This window comes from Bufo bufo, chromosome 9, assembly GCF_905171765.1.
Source record: "Bufo bufo chromosome 9, aBufBuf1.1, whole genome shotgun sequence".
Classification (NCBI taxonomy): Eukaryota; Metazoa; Chordata; class Amphibia; order Anura; family Bufonidae; genus Bufo; species Bufo bufo.
This window is the reverse complement of record NC_053397.1, coordinates 159,584,811-159,596,996: the sequence shown is the minus strand read 5'-3', so window position 1 is coordinate 159,596,996 and position 12,186 is coordinate 159,584,811. Positions and strand designations below refer to the sequence as shown.

Sequence of the window (12,186 nt, the reverse complement as noted above, 5' to 3'; positions counted from 1 at the left end):
AGAGAACTGACACACATTCGGGTTCCTCACCCGCCAGATGTCATGTAGGTCCAGTTCCCGCAATACACTGGCAAAATTAGAATCCCTACTTTCTCCCGACATCCCGCCCCTATCCAATGCAACAGAAGGGCAAGTATTAAAATCACCTACTATCAGTATAGGGCATTGGGGTAAATCCTCAACATATCTCATAATTTCTTTTATTACCTCACTGCTGTAGGGAGGAGGAATGTACACTGCTACTAATATAAAGGACCAATGATAACAGGTACAGTGGAGACAAATATACCGACCATTATCATCTATGTAAGACGAATGACATATAAATGGCAGAGATTTATGCACTAGAACACTTACCCCCCTAGAATGTGAAGAAAACATGGAGTGAAATGCGTGGCCAACCCACGGCCTTTGTAGAACCAAAGTAGTGTTAGTAGATAAATGAGTCTCTGACAGACAAAATATAGCAGGATGAAAGTGTTGTAGTGCCATAAACATCACAGTACGTTTCGTCGGATCACCTAAACCCCTAACATTCCACCCTATTATCTTAAGACTATTCGCCATAATACCACATAGTCTAACTGACATCCACGCACATCACAGCTATCATACACGTTGCCACTATATTCCTTATATAAATCGCTAAAGTACTTGGACCCCGCTCTATCGCTCAACCCACACATTGCCAGCCCCAAAAACTAACCCCAAAACAAAACAGCTAGTGGCAAGGATAGGATCCCTACCCTGAAAAACCAAACAAACAGGGCGAAAATATTTCCCTACGGTCGGATATATATTTTTATATATATATATATCAGAATATTTACCACAGGAAAACCAATCGGGTTACTTATGCTGACCTGCCCACATGTAAATCTGTAGCGTATTGAGTATAATCAAAGTGCATAAACATATTTAAACATTTTCAGGTGACATCCGCAGCTCGTCACCAGATTAACATAAGGGTCTATGGACCCTACATATAAAACTCAGATAATATAAACAGTAGGTCATAAGAACAGTAGACCGTAATGAGGAACGACCAATACGCAAAGCAGTAATATGCATTACATATCAAACATGTCCCTTAGTATATCCGTCATATCTCACGTGCTCCAACTCTAGGATAGACAGGACACTCATCCCACAGATGCCGAATTCTTCAACAAAGGCTCATTGGTGTCAATCCACTGTGCCGCCTCCAGGGGGGTGTCAAAGAAACAAACTTCTCCATGTGCCACTACACGGAGCTTGGCTGGATACAACATGGAATACGGGATTTGTAGATTCCGAAGGCGCCTTTTCACATCCAGGAACTTGACTCTCTTCCGTTGGACCTCTGCTGAAATCTGGATAGATCGCAATTTTACTTCCATTGATCAGTAGCTCCGGATGATCTCTTGCTTTCTTAAGTATATTGTCCCTGTCCCTGAAGTGTAGCAGCTTCATTAAAACTGGGCGAGGTGGTGCCCCTGGTGGCGGAGCACGGAACGGCACTCTATGCGCGCTTTCAATAGCAAACATCCTGGATAGCAAATCCTTGCCAAATTTAATTGTAATCCAATCTTCAAAAAAGGATACTGGATCAGGACCTTCAGCTTTCTAGGGGACCCCCACCAACCGGAGGTTGTTCCTCCTTGAATGATTCTCTAGATCGTCTGCTTTTGACTTCAACAGGGTTACATTGTGAATAACTCTGCCCAGATCTCTTTTAACAGGGGGCAATTGGTCCTCCACTGTACTCACTCTGGCTTCGACCTCAGTCATCCTATCAGTGACTTTTTTAAGGTCTTGACGGAGAAAGGATACACTTTCTTGCAGGCTTCCCATATTAGTAGTGAGAAGAGCAAGCGCGCTGTTGCTTTGCTGGACTGCCTTAAAGATATCTGTAGAAGTAGGCTCACCAGTATTTTTATCAGGCTGACCATGCTGTGTAGGCCGAGTACATAGAAATGCAGGGTCACTAGGTGGAGCTAGAGGAACAGAAGCTGAAGCTCCAGCCATCTCCCCTGCTTGTGAATGTTCATATTCAGGCCCCCATGTCGGTGACGCCGAGGATTTCTTCCTCACAGCTGACTCCCCCGATGCAGCCAGGGATGAAGCAGGCAGTTCAGATGGATGTATGATTGCAGCTGAACGGGCATATTTACCCAGGCGGGCCGCCAGGTCTGCGGCCCGCACCTCCGATGCGGCGCCATCTTGTTTGACCGGCGTGGACATGCCGGCCTCTCTTAGCTCCCTCTCCTTCTTGCCTGTGCGGGTCATGATGCTCTGTATAGGATCCGCACACTCTCCGATGCCCCCCAGTGAAATTCAGAGCAGTGGCGCTTACTGCAGATGCAGGATTCCTCAGGATTGCAGACGGCAGGTCAGGAGCTCCCCTCAAGCACGTCCGCTCACATGCCCAACCAGGCCACGCCCCCGACAGAGCCGCATCTTTAGCCGCGAATCTGACCGAAGCATCCGCCAGAAAAGCTGTGGCAGACCTAAGAAGGGGGATGGAGTTTAAGATTTCCTCTCTAGGAGTTTTGTTTTTTTATATGGTTTTCTAATTCGTTGAGCCATAAATACATGGCCCTAGCCACAGAAGTTGCCGGTATGTTGGTATTCACACCAAACATGGAGGCCTCCCAGCATTTCCTCAAAAGGGCATCTGTGTTCTGCTCCATGGGATCCCGTAACTGTAACAACTTTTGCCACATGAATGTCAATCTTTGGGGTCTCGTTAAAGATTTTAATTTCAGCTGGGTCAAATAACAGCCTATTTTTAAACTCCTTGGAGACTCCCAACCTTCTTTCTTATCAACATTCTTTTTATTGAGCAATATAAAGAAATGCATACAGGAATAATCCCATTATAGTACAGTATATGTAAAGGCATTAGTAATGTATACAAAAATAACATACTGTAGTACATTGCATGTAGTAACATTAGAATAAGATACACAGACCATAAGGATATTGGACCATAAAGGACCGCATTACTTAGTTGAAGACACTTGATGTGAAGTGCATCTGAACTTAGTGTTAACGGGGAGTTGAAGGAAGGGAGGGGAGGGGAGTAGGGGTATGTGAGGGACGGAGAAGTAGGAGGAAGGTTAGAGGCCTTAGGGAAAAAGGCCCTCCCGGACACTTATACTGTACATCTATTCCAGTTTGAGGCAGTGAAAGCTGGTGACACCCACGGGTCAAACGTCTGCTAGAATATTTGTTAACTCCCAATGTAAGTGGTCTGAAGGAGAAGGGCCTACCCGCTAGTCCAGTCAATAGGAGCACTTTAGCTGTTATCTAGGACAGATGATCTAAATGCTAACCACGGTCTCCATATTGTTAATTGCCTCTCATGCCGTCTGTCCTCCCAGCTAGCCAGTTCCTCCAAACTACATATATGGTCCACCTTGGTTATCCAGTGGGAAAATGTCGGAGGCTCTTCACTAAGCCATCTTTGTGGTATAAGTAGTCTCGCCGCAAGTATTAGGTGAGTAGCTAAATTTCTCTTAGAGGAGGACAGAGCAGGCGTAGGAAGCCAGAGAAGCACCAGTTCTGGAGACAGCAGAACGGAAGTGTTAGTTACCTTATTAATTGTGTCCGATATCTTCGCCCAATATGGGCGGATTTTTGGACAGGACCAAAATATGTGCGTCAGTGTGCCCGGGCCCTCCCTACATCTCCAACATTGGTCTGAGCTCCTAAGCCCCTTTAAAAACAATTGCTTGGGGGTTTGGTACCATTGTGTAAGTACTTGTATATGAGTGCTCTTGCACCCTGACGCAACGTGAGAAGCCATGAGAGTGAGTGTTTGCGGAGAATATCAGTTTCTGTAAAAATCCACATTTAACTCAGTTGCCCACGTCCTCCGGTATTGCGGTATCCCCGTAGGACCAGGGGTGTTCAATGATAGGTACAACATGGAAATTAGCTTACGTGGGAGAGTCTCAAGATTCTGTAATTTTTCAAACCATGTCAACTCCACCTTATGCTTTTTAATTGTCTAGTAGCGGTTTACTGACAGAATTAAACTCTATAGATTCCATAAAATTGCTGGATGCTAAGACACGGTTGAGCGGGTGGTGGTCAGAAAGAGCTCCAGAAGCTCCATCTAGAAATTCAGCTGTGGTGTACTTATGTCATTTATACCAGTGTTTCCCATCCAGCATGCCTCCAGCTGTTGCAAAACTATACCTCCCAGCATGCCCGCACAGCCAAAGGGTCTGACTGAGAAGGGTGCAAGGTCTGCTGGTATAGCCGGGGATGGGTTATTGAGCAAGCAATGGTCTTTGTTTAGCTGCCGGATGACCGAGACTGTACCCTTAAGTAAAACATGAGAGTGTAGTGAAGAGGAGTTCAGCCCCCATAGCCCAGCTCTCTGCGTCAGAGAGAGTTGGAACAATTCTAGATCGCTTCCTAGGGTACGGAAGTTAGGGACATGAATCTGTACCCATCTTTTCAAGTGGATGGCTTTATAATACAGATGGGCATCGGGAAGGGCAAAACCTTAGAATCAGTCTGCGATGTGCCGTTCTAGCCCCCCCCCCCAGAAATATACTAAACAATTTTCGGAGTTGAGATAAAAAGGAGGAGGGGGTGGAAGACGGGCAGCATCTGCATCACAGAGAATCTTTAGGCATGATAAACGCCTTCAATAAATTTACTGTAAAACACATTATTAGTAGGAAAAGCAAGTATCTCATGCCGGGCATGCCACTGCCACCAAGCAAAACGCAGCAAGAACCGCATGAGGGAACCTGAGATATAGCGCTTGCACCAGCTCTGCGCAAATGTACCCCTGGTGAGTGTCTGGAGGGGGGAGGCAGATATATGGCTATCGATGAGTAAAAGCCAACTTCCCCTGCAAAGTATGGTGGTCTATAGTAAACGATAAGGTGATATTGATATTAACCTAGCCCGAAGATGAATAACCTTTTCGGACAGAGGTTGACTAAGAGGGTAGAACCTCCGGTCCAAAAGGTAACTAAAGAAAGCAGTAGAATTAGAACAGAAACGTCTCAATGCAACATATACTTGCGCAGTGGGATTAGGGTGATGCGTTAATGACGGTTCAGAGAGACCGCTTCTGCGCACCCTATGTTGTTGCTGTCCACAAGAAAGGTTGTTCCCAGAGATTGTGCTCTAATGTCTCAAGGTCTAGGAGTGGTCTTTTTCCGTTAAGGCCTTAACCCATCTCTGTTTTTCTGGGAGGTCTGGTAATGGGACCCCAAGTCCTGCTGAGGGTAGCCAAGACCGCATGTCAAGTAAAGTGCTTTGAAGAAGCTCCCATGCTGCAGGTAGATCAGCGGGCAACTGAATCGTGCACCTCTTGCCTCCAGATGAAAAAAAGTGAGGCCAAAAGGGAATAGCCATTTGTACGGCGTTTTAGTAGCCCTCAGGCGGTCTGTGAGCGTCCGCAAGGCTCTCAGTTTGCTTAATGTGGAGGGCGCAAGGTCTTAAAACATGAGTATCTTGGCTCCTTCATATAAGAGATCTTTATGCTCTCTGGCTGCTTTAAGTAGAGCTGCTGTATCCACATATCGCAGCAGGCCGCACACCACATCTCTCGGCTGTTCACTGTCTTTTGGTTTTGGTATGAGCGACCTGTGAATGTGTTCTATACCGACTGCCCTGTTAGCTCCTAATAGACTGGAGAAAATGGCGTTTGCCGCTTCAGGTAGTGCTTCGTGGGGCGGCCACGCAGACGAACATTTTTCCGCCTGCTGCAGTTCTCCTGATCTTCTATGAGGGTATAGGCATTGTCCAGAGATTCCACATAAGCAGCGCTGTTGTCCCCCAGTGTGCGGTTGTGTTCCACGCAATGCCCTGTGCTTGATGTCACTTAATTTCAGTGCGGTCTTGCAGTATTGGAGCTAGAGCTGTCGACAAGGCTTGTTGCAAAAACTGGCGCGAAATGGGCGCTAGGTTGTTCAAATGTGCCCCAATGTCCTGGTCTGAGGAGACACAGTCAGCTCCTTCAGTGCCGTGCATCCAGTTCTCATGATCAGACGGCGCCATCTTACTAGAACTTGCAGCCGAGGGTCTCTTATTTAGATATTTCTCCATGTCCAGTGCTCCTCAGTCTTTTTTAGGAAGTTCTGGTTTGTCTCTGGGAATACACCTGCCAACTTTTCCCATTCTTTAACTGGCTAGGTTGCAAAATTGACCAGTTTGCAGTGTCACAAGGAGAGGAGCTCTCGCACATGCGTCCGACTCTGTAGGCAGTCAGGCTCTGCCCCCCTCCCAACCTTCTTTCTGTCCATTCGTCAAGGATCAGATCCTTAATGTTTTCGTTTATGGGGAATACTTTAGAATTTTTTCGCACGTAGTTCCTCGAACATGTCGTCCTGTACTGACCAGGGTTTCTGAATATCTTCAATACCCATGGTAGCCCTTAGTATTTCCTTTAGTCATCAACAATTTCCCCCTCTGACAATACATCATGTTCAATATTATGTCTAGAGGTGGAAGAGAGATAGAGATGATAGAGATGGAGATATGAGAACAGGCCCCCGCTCACAGGGACGAGAATCCACTCCTGTATTTTCCTATGCCCAGCTTTAGCCACAGGAAGGCAGAGGGGAAGGAATGGAAGAAAGACCACCCCTGTTCCTTAAAAGGAGAAAGTCTCTCTGCGAGGAGCCCCAAAGGAAACACTGATGGGTGAGAGTGGGTGGGGGCTTTTAAACTGTGTGTTCCTGCTCTTACAGAGGTCAATCTCATGTGTAGCCGTCATGGTGGATGAAATGGATAATGCGGCTACATATAAAGATAACTAGGGTATTGTTTTAATCATCATGATCAGCCCTACCTATATGCCTGGTTTAGTAGAGTTGATCATGTTAACAGAGGTTCTTTAACAAGCTTCTTACCTAAAGCCTCTTCTCTTTCCTTTAACATCTTCATGTATTCTTTGTGCCTCTATAATACAAAAAAGAAAGAAAATTGGTGACAGCTTGGGAGGAATGACCATCTCTCAGTTGAAGGATGCATCTCTTGCCTTCATTCACAGGTTTAATAACACTGTGGGGTAAGTATCACGCCAGTTTATTGGCACTGAAAAGTCATACATTTTTGCGCCAGCCAACTTAATGTAAAAATGTGTCACTATTTTGTCTGTCTACACCAGGGATCAGCAACCTTCGGCACTCCAGCTGTTGTGAAACTACAATTCCCAGCATGCTCCATTCATTTCTATGTAGGTTCTTAGAAGAGCAGAGCAAGTATGCATGCTGGGAGTTGTAGTTTCACAACAGCTGGAGTGCCGGAGGTTGCCTACCCCTGGTCTACACTGTGCTCATCACTTGTCAAGAAAATTAGGCAGGGCATGGGTGTAAGCGGCCCAATAGTGTTCACATTATTTACACTACAAAGTTACATCTACAGGGAGTGCAGAATTATTAGGCAAGTTGTATTTTTGAGGATTAATTTTATTATTGAACAACAACCATGTTCTCAATGAACCCAAAAAACTCATTAATATCAAAGCTGAATATTTTTGGAAGTAGTTTTTAGTTTGTTTTTAGTTTTAGCTATTTTAGGGGGATATCTGTGTGTGCAGGTGACTATTACTGTGCATAATTATTAGGCAACTTAACAAAAAACAAATATATACCCATTTCAATTATTTATTTTTACCAGTGAAACCAATATAACATCTCAACATTCACAAATATACATTTCTGTCATTCAAAAACAAAACAAAATCAAATCAGTGACCAATATAGCCACCTTTCTTTGCAAGGACACTCAAAAGCCTGCCATCCATGGATTCTGTCAGTGTTTTGATCTGTTCACCATCAACATTGCGTGCAGCAGCAACCACAGCCTCCCAGACACTGTTCAGAGAGGTGTACTGTTTTCCCTCCTTGTAAATCTCACATTTGATGATGGACCACAGGTTCTCAATGGGGTTCAGATCAGGTGAACAAGGAGGCCATGTCATTAGATTTTCTTCTTTTATACCCTTTCTTGCCAGCTACGCTGTGGAGTACTTGGACGCGTGTGATGGAGCATTGTCCTGCATGAAAATCATGTTTTTCTTGAAGGATTCAGACTTCTTCCTGTACCACTGCTTGAAGAAGGTGTCTTCCAGAAACTGGCAGTAGGACTGGGAGTTGAGCTTGACTCCATCCTCAACCCGAAAAGGCCCCACAAGCTCATCTTTGATGATACCAGCCCAAACCAGTACTTCACCTCCACCTTGCTGGCGTCTGAGTCGGACTGGAGCTCTCTGCCCTTTACCAATCCAGCCACGGGCCCATCCATCTGGCCCATCAAGACTCACTCTCATTTCATCAGTCCATAAAACCTTAGAAAAATCAGTCTTGAGATATTTCTTGGCCCAGTCTTGACGTTTCAGCTTGTGTGTCTTGTTCAGTGGTGGTCGTCTTTCAGCCTTTCTTACCTTGGCCATGTCTCTGAGTATTGCATACCTTGTGCTTTTGGGCACTCCAGTGATGTTGCAGCTCTGAAATATGGCCAAACTGGTGGCAAGTGGCATCTTGGCAGCTGCACGCTTGACTTTTCTCAGTTCATGGGCAGTTATTTTGCGCCTTGGTTTTTCCACACGCTTCTTGCGACCCTGTTGACTATTTTGAATGAAACGCTTGATTGTTCGATGATCACGCTTCAGAAGCTTTGCAATTTTAAGAGTGCTGCATCCCTCTGCAAGATATCTCACTATTTTTGACTTTTCTGAGCCTGTCAAGTCCTTCTTTTGACCCATTTTGCCAAAGAAAAGGAAGTTGCCTAATAATTATGCACACCTAATATAGGGTGTTGATGTCATTAGACCACACCCCGTCTCATTACAGAGATGCACATCACCTAATATGCTTAATTGGTAGTAGGCTTTCGAGCCTATACAGCTTGGAGTAAGACAACATGCATAAAGAGGATGATGTGGTCAAAATACTCATTTGCCTAATAATTCTGCACACAGTGTAGATGGCAGATTTTATCTTTTGCCGCACAGTCCTGACGTGGCAACATTTTAAGAGGAGTGCAACTTCATATATTCAATGCATCCTATGTCAGCGCAGCAATTGATTAAGACTGGTGTACTACATGCCAGTCTTAAAGGGGTTGTCCAGCTTTTAGATATTGATGACCTCTCCTTCCGAAAGTCATCAATATAAGATCAGTGTGGGGTCAACACCCAGCCCCCCCCCTCCCCCAATCAACTGTTTGCAACAGCTGGGTGCACCAGTAGAATGACAATTGATAGAGCCAGAAGCAGAACGCTCCATCCACTTTGCAGTTGCGGTGCTAGAAGCTAGCTTTGCCACCAGATTTCTGTTATTTTATACAGCAGACAGCCTGGGCTAATGTCTGCGATCAGCAATCACGCCAATATCCGACATTTAACCCCTCAGATGCTGTAGTCAATTGTGACCACAGCATTTGGTTGGTGAAAATACAGACGCCACACTCCTGCCCCGGTAACAGCTCCCCCTCTAACTGAAATCGGACAATCTGTTACCCTATAATTACGGGCCGGAGCCGGCTGGAGGAATATTCCAATACAGGCCTGCACTTGTACTTGGCTATCTCGGCAGACCCATAGAGTTGAATAAAGCGGCACTGTGCATGGGTTACCATTGCACTATTTCAATGGGTGAAAACAGGGCTCCTGTTCTTGTGATCGCCAGTGGCCCCAGATGTCAAACCCCCACCAGACACCACTTTTCTAATGGGACAACCCTTTAACTATCACTACTTCATTATAGGAGCACAGCAAAACTAACTACTGTCTATTGTTGCATCTGGACCCATGCTATATATGTTACTGAACTTCTTATGTAGATTACATCCAAATATATATGAATTGTGTTCAACGGTGGACACATGCTTTAAATCAGTGTTCTTCTATCTGTGGCTCAAGCAGCACAAGTGTTACCCATTCTCATCTCAAAGTATCAGTGTATGGGTGGGTAAAACATTCTTTAGGTTTGTTTTTTTGTTGTTTATTTATGGCCAAGATTCGAGGACTGCTTTGCCTGCCCCTGTGCCAAGCATCTCTGAGCAGGCCGAGATCATTCACCCCTTTTGTTAGGGTAGGTTCAGGAAGATTTTGTCCATGCCAAAATCCTCCACTTATCCCACGACAGAAACTGCTGCTGTGTGCTGCATTCCCTGAATTTTATGGTGGCCAGTATGGCACTATAAGAGGCAGTATTTAGTGTCCGGTTCCAGTCTTATAGAGATCGCCTTGACGCCGGCAGATGGGCCCAAATAATTTTGTACAAAATGTATTTGCCTAAGATCTCAAATTTACAAAATAAGCATAGCATTAGCACCAGAATATTTTCTACGACTTTGGTATTCTTGTACATTATTTGTGTTTGCAGAGTGCTGTTGTATTGTGTTTTTTTGCCTTTGTGATGGGTTTTCATGTGGACATGCTCTACTGGTCAGAGTAGTAACTGCGCCAAGAATGGCAAAAATCCTTGACCACCTGAACTGTGGCATGGCATCCTACTGAACACAGTGGGAGGCGGTTTCAGCACCAAATATGTGCCGACACACACACCCAAAATCCTCCATCTGAATCTTCCCTCAAAGATTTAGTGTTGTCTTTCCATAAACCCCAGATCAGTTTTTTAGGGAACTCTAGCTGGGAAACACTCAATTTAAGTATACATAATATGGCTTCGATTCCCAGGGTGACCACAGGTCTATGACTCAAACTTACTGCATTGTATAAGCCTAGGATGCTGTAAGTGCTGGTCAGCAGACCCGCGGTAGAGCCGGGAACTGTGGTCCTAACATGGACGCCAGAATCCATGAGGCCTAGAAATCAATAATTAACAGTTATCGAGTTCATGTCCTTCCTACCTCTTCTCTCATCTTCTTTTGCTCCTCTTTAATTTTGCGTTTGATCTCCTCCACGGCAGCTTTTCTCCTCTGCACTTTGCGCTTGTGAAAACCAGTCAAATATTCTCTAAAATGAAATAATGAGATTCGTGAAGGCTACCTGAGAAAAATCACACAAGCTTTAACAAGGAAAAAAGTAAATGAACTGTCCATGCCTGTAACAGGACAAAGTCTTGTATATATAGAGAACAGTACATTAGTTCTGTTACTGTTGTGCAGTACATTTACTATAGGCGTTGCTAGTTAGGCAGGTCTGTCATGAGACAATGATGGCAATCCTTCATGACCGTTAGGAAACGTCCTACCTGTCGCTGCGAGGAGCCTCCTGATGGACAGGTCCATTAGATCTTCACCAATGATTTTTTTAAACCACTGATCATTTGTTGCGATGTGAAAACTCCTTATGTGTAAGAACACTTAATAAATGGTAAAAGTGTCCTGCTTACCAGCCATACAGCCACATCAGCTTGAATCGGTAGCAATTTGGTGGCTATAGTATGGAATTTCTGTCAATACATTTCTTGAACACATTTTTATGATAGAGCTGTACACAACGTTTTGCATAGGAGATTTTCCCGCCCGAGGAATAAAATGGGAGACTCACAAACCCGGTCAATCGGCAAAACATTTTGCTCATCTCCAATGAAAGATGGGCTTTTGATACCTCACATTAAGGTTGGGTCTCAGCAATCCGAACCCCACCGATCAAACTTTTTGCCATGTCTCTATGACATAAGTTTTTTGAAAACTGAGCGACCCTTGTGGTATGCAATCCGTGGCTCCCAAGCTGAATGGAAAATTACAACTCCCAGCAGGTGCTTAAGGTCTACAACTATGGAATGCTGAGTTTTGTAGTTCCATAGAGAAGGAACAGCAAATTGTATTTTAAGTATTTCCAGTATGAAAAGGTGAAGAAGCAGATTCTATATTTGTTACATACAACATGTCTGCAATTATCATTACATTATAATATTACTTTCCAGTCCCATAATAATAAAGGGTGACATCACTGAAATAGGTAATTATAATACTGATAGTGGTAATACTAGGGATCCCTCACACCTGCTGATACTCAGAGAGCAGCCTTCTGTACCATGCGGTGTGATACATGTACATGACATATGTCTATGGCTCGTGCACAGTCACCCAGGCAGGAAAAGTGCTCTCCTTGTGGCAGTGATGTTACCTGTAGTAGGTACCGCTCATCTGTCAGTAACCTGGACCTGGCTGGGAAGTCCAGAGAACCAGACGTGAGCTCTGAACCAGCCGCCGCGCTGCCTCAGTAAACAGGATGTGGGTGGTGACATTGCAAGAAGA

General features: G+C 44.8%; 1 protein-coding gene across 1 annotated transcript in view; it reads right to left on the bottom strand.

Annotated features, from left to right (window-relative positions):
* Window positions 1-12,186, bottom strand: part of NOL12 (nucleolar protein 12) — a 35,249-nt gene that overhangs the window by 16,596 nt on the left and 6,467 nt on the right. Inside the window, exons 3-4 of the mRNA XM_040408271.1 lie at window positions 10,831-10,936; window positions 6,864-6,912 (exon numbers count right to left, since the gene is read on the bottom strand). Of these exons, the coding sequence (XP_040264205.1) occupies window positions 6,864-6,912; window positions 10,831-10,936 (155 nt within the window). The remainder of the gene's footprint in view (window positions 1-6,863; window positions 6,913-10,830; window positions 10,937-12,186) is intronic.